This window comes from Lacerta agilis, chromosome Z (assembly GCF_009819535.1).
Source record: "Lacerta agilis isolate rLacAgi1 chromosome Z, rLacAgi1.pri, whole genome shotgun sequence".
Taxonomy (NCBI): domain Eukaryota; kingdom Metazoa; phylum Chordata; class Lepidosauria; order Squamata; family Lacertidae; genus Lacerta; species Lacerta agilis.
This window is the reverse complement of record NC_046331.1, coordinates 8,861,486-8,882,606: the sequence shown is the minus strand read 5'-3', so window position 1 is coordinate 8,882,606 and position 21,121 is coordinate 8,861,486. Positions and strand designations below refer to the sequence as shown.

The 21,121-nt window shown below is 39.9% G+C and overlaps 1 protein-coding gene across 4 annotated transcripts in view; it reads right to left on the bottom strand.

Moving 5' to 3' along the window:
• The window catches only part of CNTRL (centriolin), a 57,503-nt gene that overhangs the window by 18,713 nt on the left and 17,669 nt on the right, over positions 1–21,121 (bottom strand). Inside the window, exons 1-15 of one of the 4 annotated variants that reach the window (XM_033138370.1) lie at positions 17,422–17,707; positions 14,648–14,801; positions 13,154–13,374; positions 11,446–11,622; positions 9,439–9,573; positions 8,913–9,055; positions 8,105–8,312; positions 7,133–7,312; positions 6,752–6,931; positions 6,136–6,252; positions 5,570–5,714; positions 4,698–4,837; positions 2,849–3,026; positions 1,975–2,261; positions 241–446 (exon numbers count right to left, since the gene is read on the bottom strand). In XM_033138370.1, the coding sequence (XP_032994261.1) occupies positions 241–446; positions 1,975–2,261; positions 2,849–3,026; positions 4,698–4,837; positions 5,570–5,714; positions 6,136–6,252; positions 6,752–6,931; positions 7,133–7,312; positions 8,105–8,312; positions 8,913–9,055; positions 9,439–9,573; positions 11,446–11,622; positions 13,154–13,374; positions 14,648–14,795 (2,465 nt within the window). In that variant the 5' untranslated portion in view covers positions 14,796–14,801; positions 17,422–17,707. Of the gene's footprint in view, positions 1–240; positions 447–1,974; positions 2,262–2,848; positions 3,027–4,697; positions 4,838–5,569; positions 5,715–6,135; positions 6,253–6,751; positions 6,932–7,132; positions 7,313–8,104; positions 8,313–8,912; positions 9,056–9,438; positions 9,574–11,445; positions 11,623–13,153; positions 13,375–14,647; positions 14,802–17,421; positions 17,708–21,121 lie in introns of those variants that run through there. The other 3 variants (XM_033138366.1, XM_033138369.1, XM_033138368.1) reach the window with 3 other exon arrangements.

Genomic DNA, 21,121 nt, shown 5'->3' with positions numbered 1-21,121 from the left:
TGCAGGTGATGGGAGATTTCTTCTTCCTGAGACCCCAGAAAGTCAGCACCAGTCAAAGTGAGCAATACTGAACCAGAACTGGACAATTTGATTTGGAAGAAAGCAGCTTCCTATAAGGAGTTTTTAGATTCTTCCTGCTGAAAGCGCATACACAGCAGGCTTCTGTGGCACTGTTGAGTGGAGAGCAAAGAGGGAAAAATACTTAGGGGACTTGTTAAAGATTTAAAACAGCATCCTCACTTTCGCTTATTCCGTTTCTGGGCTATTCTACGCAGCTCTGCTACTTGGTACTCCAGCTCTTCTCTTTCATTCAACAGATCTTGAATGCCCTGATGCAATTCATCCATCTCTTGATCATGTTCGCGATGAGAGGATCTAGGACAATTGCTTTTGGGTTGAGACTTTAAGTTTTCTACGCTGTCTTTTAGCCTTGAGATTTCGTTCTCCTGCAACAGATGAATGTAAACAGTGCAATGAGACGGTCACTCTTGCTGATTATATAAGGGAGCTTCAGATGCTCACATGATGCTTCCAGCATGTTCACTGCATTATGTGTATCGAACAGTGGTCTGATTGACACAGAATGCTAAACCATGGTTTATTAAACTATGGTATATTAAACTGCAGCTTAGTGTTGTGTGTGAGCCCAGCCCAGCAGCTTAACTATGGTTTTATTAACCAAGGTTAAAGATTGCTTATTAACCAAAGTTTATAAAGGACTGTCCCTGATGAAAAGCTATAAAGCTGTGAGTTGCAAAAAATCAGACTGCTCTAGAGGCTTTTGCTTGTGCTTTTAACTATTCTGTGATGTATGAAACCAAAGTTTAAGTGAACATCTGCCAGATGCCTCAGCTTCATCTAAGTTTTATTAATTATCATTAAGCATTATGTGTGAATCAGACCAGAGAAAGATTTGAAATGAAGATACATGTCTGAAAAGATGTGGAAGCACATGGCAGAGACAACCTGGGAAGTCACAGTTGGCCATGGCTCTGTGCACTGTATATTTAGATATGAATCTCAGCATCAATTATTATAGTGTTCACTACATGAAAATGAAATAGAAATAATAATGCCTGGAGAAAAGTGCTGCAGGTAACCATTTGTACCTGTTCTTGAGGTTTAGTGTGTTTTACATAAAATACGGCAATTGCAGATATAGAAAACAAAACGGATATATAAAGACTTCCAAAGAGAAGTTTTATATTGATTCAGTTCCCTGGAATTACCTACAGCAATGGTAAATACTTATTTCTAAGAATATACTCACAATTTACTTCTACACTAAACGATGCACTGCTGGCAACATGTGTTGTCAGCTGGTACTACTCTCCCAATATGTGCAAAGTACATTACTACACATCAGAGCTTTTCAAACTGTGTGTCATGACATGTTAGTGTGTCGGCTGCAGTGTGTAGGTGTGTTGTGTGAATGCTCCTCCTGGGGCTGGAATCTCCGCTTCGCTAGTAAAACTGAATTACTGTGTTGCAAAACGATGCATGTCTAAAAAGTGTGTCACCAACATGAAATTTGGAAAGCTCTGCTGTACATATTTCCTTGTTTGAAAGACTGAGTAGGAGAAAGAGTCTTCTTTATAAAGCTGAAATCAGTTGGTCTTAAAAAAATTATAAACTCCTGGCTAAGGGAGAAATCTTACCCTCACCAGTTTGCTGACTAAGGGGCCCAAGGAACTGCTAGCCACTAGTGTAAGTGCTGCTCTGCCAGTGAAAATGTAGGTATCTCAACAGGATGACACTGAAGTCCTCCTGGCCCCCACCTACAGAAACTCCACTGGTGTAGATACCAGCAGAGAAGTGGAAAATATTGAATAAGAACACCACATCCTAAACATCTTCATTTCTCAATCACATCCCAGAAACCAGCTCTGGGGCTGACACAGTTAATTCCATCCCATTGCAGAAAATGGGAAGGCAAAATACTTACTCTAATTTCAAATGAGCCAAGAATCTTACCAAGTTATGATGCTCAGGTATGTTGCAGTGATGCGTTCCAAAAGACAACGAACAGTTAGCAGGAAGGGGGCTATATACAAGCTGAGCTCCAGCAGGACATGAACCATATATAACTGCAGTAGCAGCAAGTGGTCCTCCATTGGCAGAGACAGGAGAAGGTGGGCCACACACCACTGTTGCTGGAGGGGCTGGAGCAACATCTGGAAGTAGAGTGTAAATGATGGAGCCAGGGGGTGGCACAAAGGATGAGGCACTGTGAATCTTCACTTCTCCATTTTCTTGGATCCCTGAATTTTGGGTTCCAGCAAAAATAATCCGTGTTAAGAGATTAAAAGCATATTTTAAAAGCCCTCAATATAAGATGGGGACAGAAACACAATAAAAATGATAGGATACATAAAATTAATAAGTTGATTATATATTTGATGTTATTTTTTGTTGTTTACCTAATTTTATTGCAATTTTATGCAATGCTTTTATGTGCCATGATGAAAATTTGGTGGGGGCGGGCAGCGGCGGCTATTAAATAGGCCATAAGTATCAAAAAATAAAATATAATAACAAATAATCTCTAGAATAGCAATACATAAGAGCAATATATATGGAGCTGCTCCTATGCAGTCAGGATATGGGTTAAGAATGGCTGCAAAAATAGGGTGGTCTGCCCATGCCAGGCTTCAAAGTAGGAAGGCAGAAAGGGGTTCTAAGTAGACAACTATCTTAGCTTTCCTCCATGCCTCTTCAGCAAGCAAGAGGAGAAAAGGCCAATCTGGTGACTTTCCTACACCAACAGAGAACAGCTCCTTGCTAGACAGCCATGAACAAAAGCACAAGAACAACTGCCAGACACTGGAAGACAATCCAACTGACTTACCTCCATTGGAAGGAGAGTCTTGCAGGTCACTCCTGCCTGGCGCATGCACCCAGCACCCTTTGGCAGCAGGAGACATGGAACATTCCTTCTTGCTCTGCCCTTTTTTTATTGGGGTCAACATGGGACACTGCAGGCCAACACCAGAATCCTTGGTACTCTGAGATGCAGGAGTGGATGTCTTTAAAACATTTTTAAGAAAGTGAAAGTAAGAATAATGAACAACTTGTGTCGAGGCAAATATTCAATGGAGAAAGTCCCTGCTGCCATCTGTGTGCTCATTGATAAGGAACTGGAAGAGTTCAAGGCAAAGACAGGTGAACAAGGGCCATTCTTCAAGGTGCAAAAAAATCTAAAGGCACTAGCAGAAGGAAAGAAATACTCTCCTATGGGCAACTTAAATAGATAGTTAATAGTTTGGTCAATGACAAAGTTAGCTCTTCCACCAAGCTAAACATGTCTAACTATCTTCTAAAAACATTTCTGTTCCAGCAAACATACCCAGGCATGCATTTTTGACACATGATTTTAGTAGATGTAAGTCCTTTAAAAATACTGATTGTATTTTATATTTTCATTTTTTTAATGTCACTTGTTTCCATTTTGGATTGATATTTTAAGGGAGTATTTTAGACTTTTTTGCAAATCACAAAAAGTTATTTTGTTCTAGTAAGTGGTATTTACAATGACTAGCCAACACCAGGACAACACTATGCTGCCTGAACGTATATGCTTCTTGATCAATATACATGGACACAAACAGAAAAGCATGCAACAACTATCCATGTATAAATAAACAACAGCACTGATTATATAAATATATAAGCCTATTAAAAGTGGCAACTAACGTGACTGAGATTTGAGCAACATGTTTGGAAATGCACTGCACAAAAACAGAAGAATTTTACTAATAAAACGAAGGCAGTCCATGTCTAAGCATTGCTGGTCCACAGGGGATTATCCATGTGTATTTAATTAAATAAACATCAATATGAAAATGAGCTGCTACTATTTGCAGAGGAGACAAACATATGAATGCAGCTATTTAGCTATGGAAAATCCTCCACTTGAAGCTATTCAACAAGCTGTTAGTATTTGTAATGTAATTTCTTTGGGAATGTATTTCACAAAGGATAGATGGTATTGGAGAAAGGAGATAGTAGCTGGCAGCTGGCTGGTTATCCTGTTAGTTCTGTCTTCACTGTGAAGGTGACAGGTGTGGGGACTTCATACAGACACTGTCTGGAGGATTTTGTAAATAATACTTGTTGTTCAAATGTTGCCAGCCTGACAAGTAAAGATTTATATTCAACTATTTGTGTAAGGTATATATATTTTAATCACAAATAGCTAACAGAAGCTGCCCTGAGAGGTTGCAGCCTTTCTTCTTTCTCCAGGTTGTGGCATGTTTCCACATGCCTGCTATCCAAGGGGGTGAGGGAATTGGCTGATGAAGGGAAAAAGCAAGAATTTGGAGAGTGGCTGGCCACCTGATCCTCCTGTACAAATTGGCCTCTGCAGTGTCATATTGAAGAAAAGCGTAAACTGCTTTGAGGTTTTATTTACAACTAGGCAGTATATAAATTTTGTTAAATAAATGTGTAGTTTAGACCTCAGATTCAGAAGGCTCAAAATATTTCAATGGTTAACTTTGGAGAATTCCTGTTTTTAAGGGGCTCTCCTTGAGGCAAAGGACTTTGAATAAAATGACCTTTCCCAACTATATCAATGGAAAATTACAAGTTTTCTCCAAATATGATTTTTCTAAATTAATTTAAGTGCTTCTAAAGCAGGTGGGGAAAGATCTCCATATCTGATTCCTTTCCATCATTTGCCACTCTAGTTTTCATACTTGCGATGATGGCACATAATATAGATGGCCCCTCCGTTGCAGTGGATTCATTATGCTGGTGATAGCATCATTCTGGTGAGATATAGCATGCCTGAGTGCAGCAATTTCATCCAATATGCTGTCAATTTCTTTCCTATTGCCTGCAGAAGAATTTAGATTTTTAGCCCACTATATTTGTGAGGACTACAGTTAATTAAAGAACCCCCCCCCCCAAAAAAATAATCAGACTCAGCATTCCATTTATACAAATACTTCCTCTGCTTGATGGAATCTCAATAGTTGAGGTAGTGGTAAGGAGGTTGACACTCAAAGCAGTGCTTTTAAACCTGCACCTCAGCAGTTTAAATGACTTCCTTTTGTACACTAATTTCTTTTTGCTGACATGCGCTGTCTCCAGCAGCCCCATGCTTGGGCAAAAAAATAACAGGGAAAATAAGCTTAAGAAGGAAGAAAAAACAAGGGCTGTATCCAATGCCGGTCTTGTGCAGAGTAGATCCATTGAAAATAATGGGCATGGCTTAGATCCATCAATTTCAATGAATCTATTCTGAGTATAACTTACTTGGGTAGACCCCAATTGTTTCTTTAAAAGAAAAAAGAAAAAAGACTCTGAGAGACAACACTTACCCACCCCCACCCCCCGCTCCCCACTGGAAGACAAATTATGAGAAAGCTGCTCTGACCTAGAGAGGCAGTAAAAAAAATCTAGGATGGAACATCATCTGCCTGCCTAGGTCTACAAAGCAGTAGTAAATGCTGGTCCTGGACAATGGGTGGAACAACACATGTCTGGACAGAGAATGATGGGAAGACATCTGAATTAGTTTGAAAACTGAACCATGCTCCAGGGAAAAATGGAAGGAAAACATTACCCGTCTGAACTTGATCTAGTACATGGTGCAGTCGGTCAATTTCTGTTTTTTGGCATTTCAAGAGCTGCTTTAATTTACCAATTTCCTCTTTCTGAAAAGCAGAAGCTGCAGTCTCAGCATCAGCTTTTCCCACTTCACTCTGAAACTATTAAAAAGAATCTTAGTCAAATTTCCTCATGTTTTGCCTTTGTGTACATTGGAATAAAGCAAAATCAGAGTGCACAATGTAAAAAAATATGTAGATGAAGATTCTACAGACCATTTTGAACCTATTTTCTGAAAAGGGGTTTAAAATGAGCAAGTCTTGGCCTCACATGCCATGTCCTGACTTCTCTCTCTCCTGGCAGATTAAATCATTACTGGGTCAGTCAATTTGAATATTTGTATACCACTGAGATTTTCTGTCCCTTGAAATCAATATATCTGACCAGGACTTGAATTTTTAGAACTCAATGGGAGACACATCACTAAGCCCCATAGTTTTCATATTCATGTAGGAATTTTTCACTCTTGCCTCTATTTAGTGTTTCTTATCAATGTGTACAATAAGGGGACTGATAACTTACCCATTCCTCCTTTTCTTTCACAAGTTTCTGCAACAGTTCTATTTCTGATTCTGCTCTGGCAAGATCTTTAGAAGCTTGAGTAGCCAGCATACAGAACTTCTCTGCTTCCCGAAGTTCCTACAGAAGAAAAGGTGTTTTACTTAGCTTATTTGATGCAATCTAATAAATTTAGTAGTTGCCTGTCACATAAAGAATCTCCAAGCGACTTACAAAATTGTACAATCATGAAGTATAACAGAAAATAAAAAAGAAACATTACAATAACAATCATACATTAAACCACAAAACTGTCCCAATAAAATAGCAGCAAAACATATAATAAACAAGATAGTATTGATTATAAGTAATCAATACTTTGACAAGAGCAGTGGTTCCATCCCTGCTCTGTTCCTCTTTCACTATGCTTATTCTAGGTTCTCAATACAGTCAGGTGCAGAGCCTTCTCTGTTAATAATAACAATTGCACGATACTTTATTATTAAATGAAATCAAGAAAGTTGCTTCCATGCATAAATGTATATCTTAATGATAAGAATGAATAACAGAGACTGAAACACACTATGTGGTGCAAGAGAAGTAGTTTCAATTCAGATTTACAATTTTACCAATTATGTACCTCACTGCGTTCCTGATTAATTTTGCATACAGTTCCACGGAGTGACCTGAGCTGATCTTTGGCTGCACAGAGATCTGCTGCTGCTTGTTTATCTGAAGTAGATATCGCTCTCTTTAACTCCTGTAGCTCTTTATCGATGTCAATGAATTGCATTTGTGCCTTGGCATCTTCCACCTTTTTCTGAAAGAGCGGGAAAATGCTATTCAACAGATGTGACAAAACAAACAACACACACACACAAAAATATATGTATATCTTGCTTTCTTCTATGGTAGGATGCATTCATATTAAAATATAAGCAAATAGTGCAGTATTTTTTTAAGTGTCGTGCAGAGGGACATGCCTTTCTAGTCACAGGCTTTTTAATAGGAGTAGCCCTACCCTATTCTCCAGATATTCTAGCTGGGCAAGAATTCTTTCTTTCTCCTCATCAGCTTCTTGCAGCTGTTGATCTGTTAGGCCCTGGATTTCTTCCATATTCTTCAGCTTTTCACTTAGATGCTGGATTTCATTCTCTAGTTGATGTACTCTGGCTTCATTCTGTATCTTCTCAGATTTAATCTGAAGTTGAAATGCAGGAAACAAAGGGAAGATGATGAGAGCTTGAGGATAGTTGTAATCTTTCCTAGGGCATAAAGTTAGCAGCATGTGGAATCTTTTGCAAAAGCCTCTGCTCTTTTACCTCCTTTACAAACAAGTACATTTGGCCCTTTTCCAAAACTGCAAATAGTAGACACACCATGAAAAAGGCAACATAAAATCATCACCAATTTGAAGTTTTCCAATATAATAATTCAGGGTCACCAATGCACATGATCACTCATGATTCCATAACAAAAAAAATGCCCTCAAGGAAATATAATCTAAATTCAGCAGCAAGGCAAAGAAGAGAAAAACAAGGTAGTGGGGTGGATGCACAATCCTATAGGAGATGTCTCAAAAGAAAATTCACTGAGTTCAGTGGGGTTCACTCCCAGGAAATAGGGCAAATAATTGCAGTCTTAGTTACTACTCAAGGTAAGTACTGGATTAAGCTTTATGGGAAATGTTTGATTTTGAGGAGGGATTGAAGGAAGACAGATGCAAATCTGTCTATTCATGAAGGATTGACATGTATTTGACCATTAAACAAGGTTTCTGTCAAAATAATTGTGGCAATTCTTTCCTTAAGAATTTTACAGTGAAAGCTTTTTTGGACACCTGATGAAGTAGATTCTAGTTTATGAAAGTTGATACCACAGTAAACCTCTCTGTCTTTGAAATACAACAAGACTCTTTGTTGCAACAGACCAGCATGGCTATCTCCTTGGAAGTTCCTTTCACTCTCCTTTCGGTAATAGGTGGTTCTCTTACTTTGGTTTCTGCAGCTTTGTTACAGGCCAGCCTGTATTTTTCTTGTGCCTCTTCCAACTTAGCTTGCTGGGATGTCATCGCCTTCTGAAGCTCTCTCTCTCTGGCCTGGATGGCCTCATTTTCTTGCTGAGATTGAGCAAGGACCTTACCAAACTGTTTCTGTAGATCTGCAAGGCTTTTCCCTAAAATATCTTTTGCATTATGGCACCTGAAATAATCAATTATACAAAAAAAGGAAAATACGTTATGGAGAATTGCTACCTAGGCTTACCATCAATGCTCATCTGAAGACCTGTGTCTTATGGCTAAACTAAATGTTGGACGTCTTTGCCAAAACTTCTAAAAAGCAGTGGCAGAGCAGAATTTGAAGAGAAGTAGCAAGTCGGTAGGTAAGAGATACTTCTTACTCCATTCACACTCCCATGCCCAGACTGTTATTTTCCAGCTACAGCAAACACACATCTGCAAACTCAAGATGGGGAAAAAGTGGGGGGGAGGGAGATAAGGGTTGCGAAGAATAGGTGAGAAAAGGGTCTGTCAGTTTTTGGGTGTTTTGTGAAGACTGAGATTCCCAGTTTCAAGTCTTTGCCATCCATTTTGATAGCAACATATTACTTTGAGACTGAAGGCCATTTCATACAAATACAAAAAAGAGGTGTTCTGCAGTGTCCTCCATCTGAAAGAGTGATGCTTATCTTCAAACACTGACAGATACACAGCTGGGAACTGCCTAGGCATTAACTAGCCAGGTGTTTGCAGCTAGATCTCCCCTTCTGATAAAGATATGAAACCTCTGAATTTAGCTCACCTGAATTCTGCCCCAGTCTGTAGATTTTCTTTGAGTTCTCTCACACAAGCCAAGAATTCTTCAGGATGAATTAAGCTGTCAACTGCATGATTCAGTTGATTTTGAGTATCTTTAAGCTGCTGCTTCAAAAGGTTATTATCTTTCTGTAACAAAACAGATTTCAGAGGTCACTTTTACCATTATACGCTTTCAATGTTTTCTTCTTGCATTGATTGTATAAGAATGTAAGAAGACTAAACATAATACTTATTTCACTGCATTTCTTCACTAGCATAGCTGACCTGTGGAGCTAAATGACTAGTTCCTACAGAAAACAATCAATACATAAAGCATGATAATTTCCCCTATTAACTCTGGATGATTTCCAAGATACAGCTCTTGTTAATTTTTAACAGACACACAAAAAAGAATATACAAGGTGGCTGCATGACTGACTTTCAACAGCTGGAGCCTTTTGAAGAAAGTTATATATCAGACTGCCAGACATGCTCTCTGAAAAACAAAAAATATGAACAAAATACTGTACCTGTAGCTGTTTGAGATGAGAAAGCAGTTTATTATTTTCCTGTTCTCTCTCTTCTGATAATTGCACTTTTGTCAAGGCATTTTCTAAAGCTTGCCTTTCTTTGCCAAGCTCAGCCTGGAGAGCAGAGTGCTCCAGCTACTCCATCCCAAAAAGAAAAAAGAAAAAAATTCTCACTTTCCTCTACAAAAAAATGAATTAGGTAACATTTGAATAGAATATGTATTTTGCAAGAACAGCTTGTTCTTCTAAAGAAGATATCGACAGTCCATAAAACAAGCAAACTTCTCAATTTCCATTTGCCATATTGTCATGAATGGCCTCCTTTATGCATAATGGTATCAGGCTTGAGTAGCATGCTAGTATGAACATGCTGCTCAATCCTAATATGCCATTAACCATGGGACATTGTATGAGTTGCCAACCTAGCACTTGTGGGCATTCTTTGGTCCACCAAAGTTTTCATGGGTGCCTGAGGACCATCACTGCCATCCCTTTTCCCACTGTAATTAGGCTTGAAAAAGCCACATTATAGCCAATAGAAGGCTTCTTTCAAATCTAATTACAACAAAGGAACAATTTCAGAGGCAGGGGGTCACAGTTGGCAGGGGAGTTGTCACCCGCCATAAGAGTTGAAAAAATTGTTACTAGCTAGAATCTTTCAAACATAAATGCAGGAGTGTGTGAGAGATCTTCTCTGAGATAGTACCTAGAAAAGGAGGGTAAACCTTCCCTCTCCAGTTGCACTCCCCAGGGAGATCATGCCCCACCTATCTTGGTGGGGAGTGGGTATAAAAACACTTTTTCAAGCCTAATTGCTGGGGCGAGTGTGTGCATGCATGTGCATGTGTAGTTGCAGTATGGGATGGGCTGTGCCCACAAGAGTTTTTCACACTTCAAAATGTATTCATGGGCAATGTACAAACCATGACCATGTTTTGATTGTCCCAGTACAGTGGTACCTCGGGTTACAGATGCTTCAGGTTACAGATGCTTCAGGTTACAGACTCTGCTAATCCAGAAATAGTACCTCGGGTTAAGAACTTTGCTTTAGGATGAGAACAGAAATTGGGTGGTGGCGGTGCGGCGGCAGCGGGAGGCCCCATTAGCTAAAGTGGTGCTTTCAGTTTCAGGTTAAGAACGGACCTCCAGAATGAATTAAGTTCTTAACCTGAGGTACCACTGTACTATAAATCTGTTCTGAACCTTAATCAATAATTTAGGATGTTATATGGGTTGGGTTGGGTGGATCCTTTACTATTTTTGCTTGGGCCAGGCCCATGACCCTAGTACACTTCCCTTGGGCCAATGCATTTGACATGCCTAGATTAGCCTCTGCTACCAAGTTGAATCACATTTAAGAGGGTCAAAACTTCAAAACTCTCTCACTGAACTAAAAAGGTTCATTGGGAGAAAGATTGAGAACATCATCATCTTTCCGACTATACTAATAGCTGCTTTTTGATTGGTGGGTGACAAGGTAACACAGACCTAACAGGAGTTCTCACAGCAGGAAACTGTTCATTGAGTAAGACAAAGTCCACCAGCTTCCTCAATCACAATGCTTCAGCAATTCAACTCCCTGTCTTAGAATCATAGAATTGTAGAGTTGGAGGGGACCCTGAGGATCACCTAGTCCAAACCCCTGCAATGTAGAAATATGCAGCTGTCCCATACAGGGATTGAACCTGCAACCTTGGCATTATCAGCACAGTGCTTTAACCAACTGAGCTATGTCTTCTTTCCCTACTGTGTTAAAAAGCCAGAGTCCAATCAGTTTAAGCCACTGGAAGAGCAGGCAGGACTGCGGCAGCAAGGAAAACCAGACAAAATGTCCCTCAGCCACCCACCTACCTGAGCTCTCTTTCCATTTCACTATGACTACTACCAACCTGGATTCTTTACAGATAAGTTTTAGAAAAAGAAGTCACGTTTGGAACCTACATAGATTGGGAGAAACATGAAAGGTGTAAGGAAAGGAGACTTATTTCTCTCTGAATGCCCACTTACTTGACCATGTTGTTTTAGCTTCCACAGTTCTTCCTCATGCTGATTAGCTTCAATGTCTCGGGCTTTCAGTTCAGCCTCCAGCTCAGCCTCATATGTGATATGTTCCCTTTGAGTCTCATGCAGGGCTTCATTGAGCTCTCGTTGCTCTTCAAGTGCCTGCTCAAGGTCTGCGATTTCCTGGAATCGAAAGTGTGTTTTATGATTTTGAGTTCCTCAGTTCTCCATTAACATGGTTGTAGCATGTATCCCTGCTAAACAGAGACTGTGTCCCTACACATCTACCATGGGGGCAAGGGGTGGGGGAAAGGAAACTAAGCCCCCCTGCTGCTGGACTGAAGGAACACCTCCCCAACATACTATTTTAAAGTCCATAGGGCAAGATGTACATAATTGTTGGCAAATGTGGGTTTCCCAATTCTGCATATTAACCCAGTGTGTGATGTGACAGAAAAATGGATGTTTGCAGAGGAAAAGTGGGATGGGAAGGATGATCAAGCTTTCCCTACCAGCTCCTTCCCCCCTAGTGATAGAAAACATCCTGGTGTTGCCAGGATGACAAGTAGGATGGTCAAATATGCCAAGGTCTACAGAGCATCAGCAGTTTGCTTCACACTTTTTCAGGAAACTGCAATACCATGATTGGTGGCAGGTGGTTGTGAGCTGCCCACCAGCTACTAATACAGTTTAAAACAAACAAAGCCAATTTACTTTAAAAGAAAAAAAAATGACCACATTTAATCACATTTTTGAGTAGTCATAAATACTTTTCAGCCATCAAAGGCAAGGGTAAAGAAGTGGATCTTCAGCACATGACAAAAGCTGTAAAGTGAAGATGCTGGATGCACTTCAGTCAGGAGATTCCACAAATCTAAAGCCAGCAAAGAGAATGTCCTCTGCTGGGACACAACCCCTCACCCACCAACCTTATGAGTGTGGCAAAACATTACTCTAGCACAAAACTCTGGTATTTAAAAGCTTGCATTGGCTGCCCATATGCTACCAGGCCAAGTTCAACATTCCTGTATTAATTTAGAAGACCCATAACAACTTGGGTCATTAAAGACTGATGAATTACATATATCCCTGTCCAATCACTGAGGTCTTTGAGGAATTTAGTATTGTGGGTCCAACCCAGTGGAACTCCCACCTGGCTGAGATCCAACAGGCTCCCTTTCTCTTGAACTTCCAGAGGTTAGTGAAGACCTTTTTAATTCAGTAGGCATTTTTTTCTGAGGTTACGGTTAATTTTAACTGATTTTATCTCCATTATACCAGTTTTGTAACTTCACTATACACCTCTTAGAGACTATGGTGTTAAGCAGTACAGTGGTACCTCGGTCTAAGAACAGCCCTGTTAACGAACTATTCAGTTTACGAACTCGGCAAACCGGAAGTAGGTGTTCTGGTTAGCGAACTTTACCTCGGTCTACGAAAGGAAGCCAAATGGTGGAAGGGTACTGGTGGTGGGAGGCCTCAGTAGGGAAACTGTGCCTCGGTTTAAGAACAGCTTTGATTTAAGAACGGACTTTCGGAATGGATTAAGTTCGTAAACCGAGGTACCACTGTATATAAATTGTTGAAATAAATAAAAAGAAGCTACTCCCAATCTTAACACCCATTGTTTTGCCCTGGTTTCTAAATTATGTTTGCCAGTGTGGAAAAGCATCGGGAATTTTTGGAATACTGTATAACAGTTCTTGCATCTTACTTTTCTCATGTTTTCTGCATCCATAGCAACTATCTCCAGCTGGTTTCTCTCCTCCTCGAGTTCTTCCAGCCTTTGCAATAACACCTCTTTATCCCTCTGCAACTCCTTGCATTCATCGCTGGTTTGTTTGGCCTGACTCTTAACACTCTCTAGATATTCCTGTAACCCGATAATAATTCCTTCCAGGTCTTTCTTCAGTGCATCATTTGCTGCTATTTGACCTGTGAATGGTAGAGGAGAAAGAGTTAAGAAATACGAAGAAAGAAGTATTTCAGCTTGCAAGGGAACACCAAAAAGTAATGAGAGCTATCCCTGATTATCTGAAGGTAAGGTGACAACACTGAGCACGTCTCAAAATAAGACTTCCATAGGAGACACAGCCTTTGATTTCAGTATCTGAAGTGACAGCATATTTGCATTTACCCAACATTTATGTTTTAAAGAAGAAATCTGGTCCAATAAGACTGGCAGCCAGGCACATTTTTACTGTGCTTCTAACTCTGTTAGATCAGCACAGTAACATTAAAATAAAGTGGGGGAGGGAGGGAGAAATACAGCACTGGATAACCAGGAATTGCAATGACAATGTTTCCCCCCCGAAACCATACATTTTTTCTTTAAACTTAGCTAGTAAAAGTTCACAAATTTTAAGTTAGGTATAAAGTTCCATTTCTCTTGACCAGGATCTCATCATTTCTATAGGTAGTGCCACTTTTCCTCACTTTCCTAACTGCTCTATGAGAGAAAATCAACAAGAGTTCTTCAGGAAACTAATCTCCAGAGACTTCCACCAAGAGTTCTCCTACTACAAATGGGAAATAACTTCAGGATAACAAATTCTACTTGACTAAACAACAGGAGTAGTATCTTACACTAGCAGGTGACCTCACTTGAATCCATCAAATAAAGTAATCCCACAAACCTATTCAGTGAGTTGGAAAGATACCTGGATGCCCATCAATTAGGCCATTTATGAGTTTCCTGCTAGGAGAGGCAGAATGCTGCTTTGAGGCTTTCAGAATTTGGCTGGTACTGGTATGCTCAGAAGGGAGAGCGAAAGTGATGGAGTTTAATCTCATGCCACGTATTAAGGATAGCTCCACATTTCAAAGAACAAACATGGTTGCTGCATTTATTAAATGAGCACTTCCTACAGCAAATACAGTGGTACCTCAGGTTAAGTACTTAATTCGTTCCGGAGGTCTGTACTTAACCTGAAGCACCACTTTAGCTAATGGGACCTTCTGCTGCCGCTACGCCGCCAAAGCACGATTTCTGTTCTTAAGCGGAGTTCTTAACCTGAAGCGTACTTAACCTGAAGCATACTTAACCTGAGGTACCACTGTACTTAAAAGCATGCATATGTCCTCAAACACTTATACATGTACATCTAAGAACTGTTGCCTGTAGAATGTAAAATCTGTATATGCTATGTAAACTATGGTAAAGCCCAAAGCCTCTGAGCTAAAGACTGTTTTTGAATTCTATTTTTACCATCTGTGAGCTGTTGCTCCAGGTCCCTAATTTCCTCAGTTTCCTTTGCAATCCGAGACAGCATGTCATCCAGGCGACTTTCAAGATGCTTGTAATGCTTGTTCATCATGTCAAGTTGTTGTTCTTTGCTTGCTTTCTGAGCCTTCATATGAGCCTGTGAGTGGAAGTTAAATGGACATCTCAGGGCAGTAGTTTAAAAACAAACAAAGCACCCCAAACAATCCTGATCCTCCTGCACCCTTGCCACAAATGTTCTACAGCAGGGATGGGGAACTTCCTGATGATGCTGGACTACAACTCCTATCATCTCTGAGCACTAGCTATATTGATTGGGGCTGATGGGAGTTGGTAGTTCAACAACATCTGGAAGGCCAAAGTTTCCCCATCTCTATTTCACAGTACAGAACAATGGAAGCTGTCTTAATGCCAAGTCAGGCAACTGGTTAATTTAGGATTGGCTGGGGCTCTCCAGGGTTCCTGATGGGGTCTTTTCAGCCCAAGAATGAAACCTGGGACCTGCATGCAAAGCATGTGCTCTACCGTTGAACTATGGTGTTTTGCCTATATGATTAACCTAATTATGTAAATGGACAATGTTACTTCAGTCACAGGGCTTTCAGCTAGATGGGATTCAAGTTCCTTACAATTCTGACCACAGCATATATAAATTCTTAGGAGCAAACATTTTGCAGGAAGTTTGAAAATGATTGAAAAATCTTTTATTTTATTTTATTAAATCTATATTTTTTATTTTATTTTGTTGAATGGCTGAAAAATCATTTATAAGCAGTATATCCTTCTGGGAGAAGCCCACAGGGATCTACTTTTGTGAAGCTGGTAGGCCCCATCATTTCTCACACCTTTCTCCAAACTATTTCCTTCTGCATTAGTTGAGTTGGCTTTGCACACCTGGAATTTCTACATGGAAGAACTTTTATTTTTAAGTTTTGCAGCCTGTTTTAAAAAACAAAATCCTTCAAGTGGCTAGCAGCTTACATAAAATTGATTAATCTGTGCTCTTGCTCTCTCTTGCCTCTATACATACCACTGGTGCTATCTGTAGAGGGGCCATGGGGGCAGGGCTCCCTAAAATTTTCAAGCAGCACCCCCTCAATAAATAAATAAATAAATTCCACTGTGATCCTCAAAGGGATGCACCAGCAGGAAGTGCTGGCCCGTCCCTTTGATGATCACCAGGGCACCTTCCAGGAAAGTGCTCTGGTGGAGATTGCCAGAGTGGGAGATTGCCAGCGAGCAGCATCTTTGTGCTGGCTCGTCCTCTGCTAGGGATGTGGTGAAGGGGTGTGTGGCACGCTGAGTCGGCCTGGATGGGTTGGGGGTGTGTGGCACATGCATGATGTTTTACACACATGGCAAGCCCCTACAATGTTGAGGGCAACTCAGTACGCCTGATATATACTGAATGCCTAACCAATACAATATGAGACTCATGCATTCCTTGTAAAGTTGAGCACTAATAACAAAACATACAATTGTGACAGCTTCATTCAACCATGCCCTCAGATTAAGCATGGTACTTATTAGGAGATGGTGCACATAGCATCTTGTAAAATTGAAGAAGAAAACTTACCCCCCACTACCATCACCTTGTCTGCTAATATGATTCCTGATCCCTAGAAGAATGTCCAAGAATAAAAGAGAAAAAAGGGGCAGAAAGTGACATCCTATGCTGCATTCTCTGTTTTTTTCCTGCAAATAGGGTAATTCTAACATCCACTCCCAATGTCACTGTGGTATGTGTCTCTGTACCTCCAAATAGGGAAGTGTACAGTGTGGTGACATCAGGGTATAATGTAACTTGTATTCTGCCTTACAGAATGATACAACTCAACCCACGGGTGCTGTAGCTGCAGCCCAGTGCTTATAAACTGCCATTCTCCTCTTAAGCTACACAGACCATTTTGTAAACCCTTCTCAACCCAGTCAGACTAACCTCATATGCCTCTCTCCAGTGAGTGCTAAAGAAATTGGATACTAGATCTTCTGCATTAAAATATGAGCCAATAATTTCAGTTTCATGCCAAAATATTATTTGTATACTTCTATCCCCATAATCTACAACCCAGATTTTATTTTGTCAATAGCACATTTATTCAAGCTGCTATAACCAGTGTCAACTGAACACAGCTATGTGTACCATTTATCATAAGTACCATACTTAACCACAGTTGAATGAAACTGTTACAATGGCAAGCTTGATAGTGTTTGCCTGGCTTAGAAACACAGTGTCAAATCTTACAGGGCAGATTCCTTCCATTCATGGTTTTAGGCATCCAACATGCATCCAACATGGTACAGTACATATTTTTATGTACCAAAAATAGCAGAGTGCTAATTGGCATAAAGAGTACAGAACTAGCCCACACAAAAACCAGTTAATACAAAAATGCAATCCCAACTATCCTATGGTACTGACTTTTAAAATAAATGCACAACTCCACCAATTACATTTAAAACAAAAACCTTATTTGTTAAAATCCCAGGAAAAAACATGCTTTCCTACATACTGAGGTAATGCAAAATGGCTGAAGCAAAAGTTTCACTTTATCAAGACTATCCCCATACCAAATCTTTATTTAATTTTCTGGGCAGATAACAAAAGAGGCAAATGTCCAAATATCCATAATAAGCCAAGCCAAGTTTGTCCTGTTTTAAAAGTATTTATAACTTAGCAATGTTATCTTCTAAAATTGTATGCTGCTGTTGAGATTCCTCAATGGTCTTTTGAGGGAGGGGGAGAGGGAGGCACTTACAGCGTTTGCTTTGTCTTTTCTTCTTTTCAAATCCTGTGTTGAAAGCCCCACTTATAATTTGGAATTCATTGTGAAAGACGAGCAGTACTAAAAAAAGTAGCTCAACTCAAACACAGTTTCTCTTAATCTCTATCTAGTCTCGTACATCAAACTTTTCTGTTTGACAGTTGCACTTTGGTTAGGAAGTGGTTTGAAGGGGGGGAACTAAGCCCCAGGAGCTGTGAGAGTTCTTTGTCAGGCCTGCACAGTGGTAACACGCGCTCCAATCCCTACTTGTTTCAGCTAGCTGGGCTGTGTCCTGTTTGCTTCAAATCACAACACAGGAAGCAGTGCAGGCAGCCAATCGACTCTACAGCTTGTAACAGGCAGCTCCGCTCTCCAAGAGGCTGAGCTTAAATAAAGCAGTTTCCTTTCATTTAGAAAGCCTCCCTGAAACACACAGAATGTTATTAGTGGAGAGGCTGAGGTCTTGGACTGTTGACTTCACAATTTCTTTTTATAATAAGCCTTTGAGCTTCAAAAATAAGCCAGATTTGAATGAGACTTCAAGTATATCCACATAACTGGAAAGCATGAAAGGCTATTCTAACTTTTTGTTTTGCAAAACTTTTTTTCTCTTTGCAAAATATAGATCTCTTAACATTTATAGTTTGCTATATGCAAAAATTGCCAACATAAAATTGTTTGGTTTAATAAGAGGAATATATTTTTTAATGAAAGTAATATTTATGGGGGTAACTTTGTATCAGATTCTTGTAGCCCAGTTGTTTGCATGTTTAGCTAGGAGCAAGCCTAACTAAGCTTGGTGCAACTAGTCCAAAGTGTGCACTGAATTGCAGCCTTAATTGTACAGAACTGCTCTCTTGGGACAATGGAATGGTCTGGTCTGACTAATTAAGAGTTTTGTGATACCAAGAAGCTTATATAGTTACACCAATAAATGTAGGTTCAGTTTGCATTCCTTATTCTGTCCACACCCAAAATAGTTAAAGGCAACTTTAAAATATGAGTCATCTTGAGATTAAGAAACCAGTCAATCCACATTGTTTTAGAAGGAATGACAATTTTTTCTCTCTTAGGGTTTGTCTGCATTGCATGCTGCCTTGCAGAGAGAAGGACATACATGTTACTTCACCTTGTTTCTCTGTCCTGCTAAAATATTTCTAACCAATGTGAGGTTAGAACTTAGCCTAGGATGTGCAGCAGACTGCATCAACTTTTCCTGAGAAACAAGACTTTGTGCACACTATTTCAAAAAAACCCAAACTCATCTGCAATAGCTCAAAAATGTGTTTAGTAAGATAATACTGAACTTGGTGGGCTTACTTCACGTAAACATGCTTAGGGTCATGCCACATGGTTGCTTCTTAAGGCAAGGGCACAAATGAATCATATTTGTCTGTGAATATGGATTGAAATGTCATGTGAGGGCAATATAAGCACTTGAATAGGAGGAGGACTATAGCTCAGTGGTTGAGCATCTGCTTTGAATGCAGAAGCTTCCAGGGTGGATCACCAGCATGTTCAGGTAGGGGTGGGAATGGCCCCTGCCTGAAACCCTGGAGAACTGCTGCCAGTCAATGTAGACAGTATTGAGCTATATGGCACAATGGACTTCCTCAGTATAATGCAGCTTACCACAATGATTTAAAAAGGATAATGGCTAGAATACAAATAGCTATTAGGTGAACCTTGTGGAACATTTTGACTTTTTTTGGAATAGCAAATCTCCATACTCAGTTTCAAGAGTAGTTTGCCATGCAGACTGAGGATGGCTGTTTGACCATCTTGAGCATGCATAGTCCATTATCTGGAATGTTCTCACATGGTATTTTTTATCTGTCACATGATCTGAAAGACTGCAGCCATGCTTTTAAAATAACAATGTAGAATGGGTCCCTGGGGCCACCCAAACATTCCTTCTGGAGAAGGCAGGCAGGCCTGGGAAAAAAGTATCTCCTTTCTCAATGCCTAGAGCAGTGTTTTTCAACCTTTTTTGGGCAAAGGCACACTTGTTTCATGGAAAAAATCACGAGGCACACCACCATTAGAAAATGTTAAAAAAATTAACTCTGTGCCTATATTGACTATATATAAAGTAATTCTCTTGAATTTTTCAATTTTCCCCACGGCACACCAGGCAACATCTCGCGGCACACTAGTGTGCCGCAGAACAGTGGCTGAAAAACACTGGCCTAGAGATGAAACATAGCAAGCTGACTAGGCAGGAAATCTCTTTCTACATTTGCTTGCTGTGCACAGAGAAAGGGAAACCCCTCTCACACAAAAAAAATAAAACAAACTGACCATGTAGGAAGAGATGTATTCCTGCATGGCTAGATTTCTGCAGAATAGTATGGGAGAAGCAAGCATGTCTCAGGTAGACTGTTTGGGTGTGGATGAAAGAGGCCCAGTGGGCCAGAGGCTCTCCATACCAGATACAGAAAGAAGCAGACCTTGAAGTAACTTGTTCCCAATCCATTTATTACTTGGAAATATTGTGACTAGGACCCCAGAGTTCCAGTATCAAGTTATTAATTGCCCTGGCTGTTGGAAAACTGGCATTGGGCTTAACATTGTTTCTTGGTACACCAGAGTATGGACAATAACATTGGCTAAGAAATTAACATGCTAGGACAGAGCAGCAAAGGTCAAACACAATTCTTATTCCTTTTATAACATAGGGCAAATGTTTATTTAATACATAAATTGTTCAGACTATGGCAGGAATCCACCCAACACTCATGGGAAAATATGGCATGATCTCTTAGAGTAATCAAATTAAACTTTATTACATAGCACGACCAAAGTCAGTAATTTTATTGGGACAAGTTGCTTGTTTACTGTGGTAGCAATGGTTTTCTCAAAATGTATCTTCTGTACCATATAAAATAAATAAAAACATAACACGATCAAATTAATAGTAATATCACCCTAAGATGCAGTCCTAATACATATTTACCACTCTATGAATGCATATATTTTCTTTTCATAAATGAAGCTTGTTTCATTATATGAAGGAAAGAACCTAGGAAACTGCATCTGAACCTCTGAACTTTTCTCATGTTTCAGCAATGTGCTAGTTAAATGTTAAACACCATATACATTTATTAAGATATTTTTTGAAACAATTCTTTAGAAAAAATATATTTTAATGGGCAAAGATACTCCACTGAAATTTAGCAGAACTCTTTCCTACAATCCTATAGGCACAGTGTACTCTATGACTCAAATAAAACTACCGTATTTTTCGCTCCATAAGACGCACTTTTTTCCTCCTAAAAAGTATGGGGAAATACCTGTGCGTCTTATGGAGCGAATGGTGGTCCCTGGAGCTGAATTGCCATGGGGCCAAAAGCAGATTGTGCTTTTTATTTTACAAAGAGAAAAGGGAGTGTTGAAAGGACCCCGCTCAGCAGCTGATCAGCAAGAGATCGGGAGAGAGATAAGAGTCCCGGCTCCCTTTCAGCCCCGCCCTCCTTTGTTAAATGTGCTGCAGAGGGAGGTTGTTTGTTTCCCCAGGACATGTGACTGGCTGATTAGATTATCTGTCTGCAAACAGTAGAAATGGCTCCCTTTCCTTAAGATTTTTTCAGAAATGTGAGTTAAACCCCATAAAAATGGGGCTTTTCCTCTTTGCTTTTCCCCCTTTGCAAAAGGAGCTTTGCTTTCCCCCCTTTGCAAAAAAAGCTGCAAAACC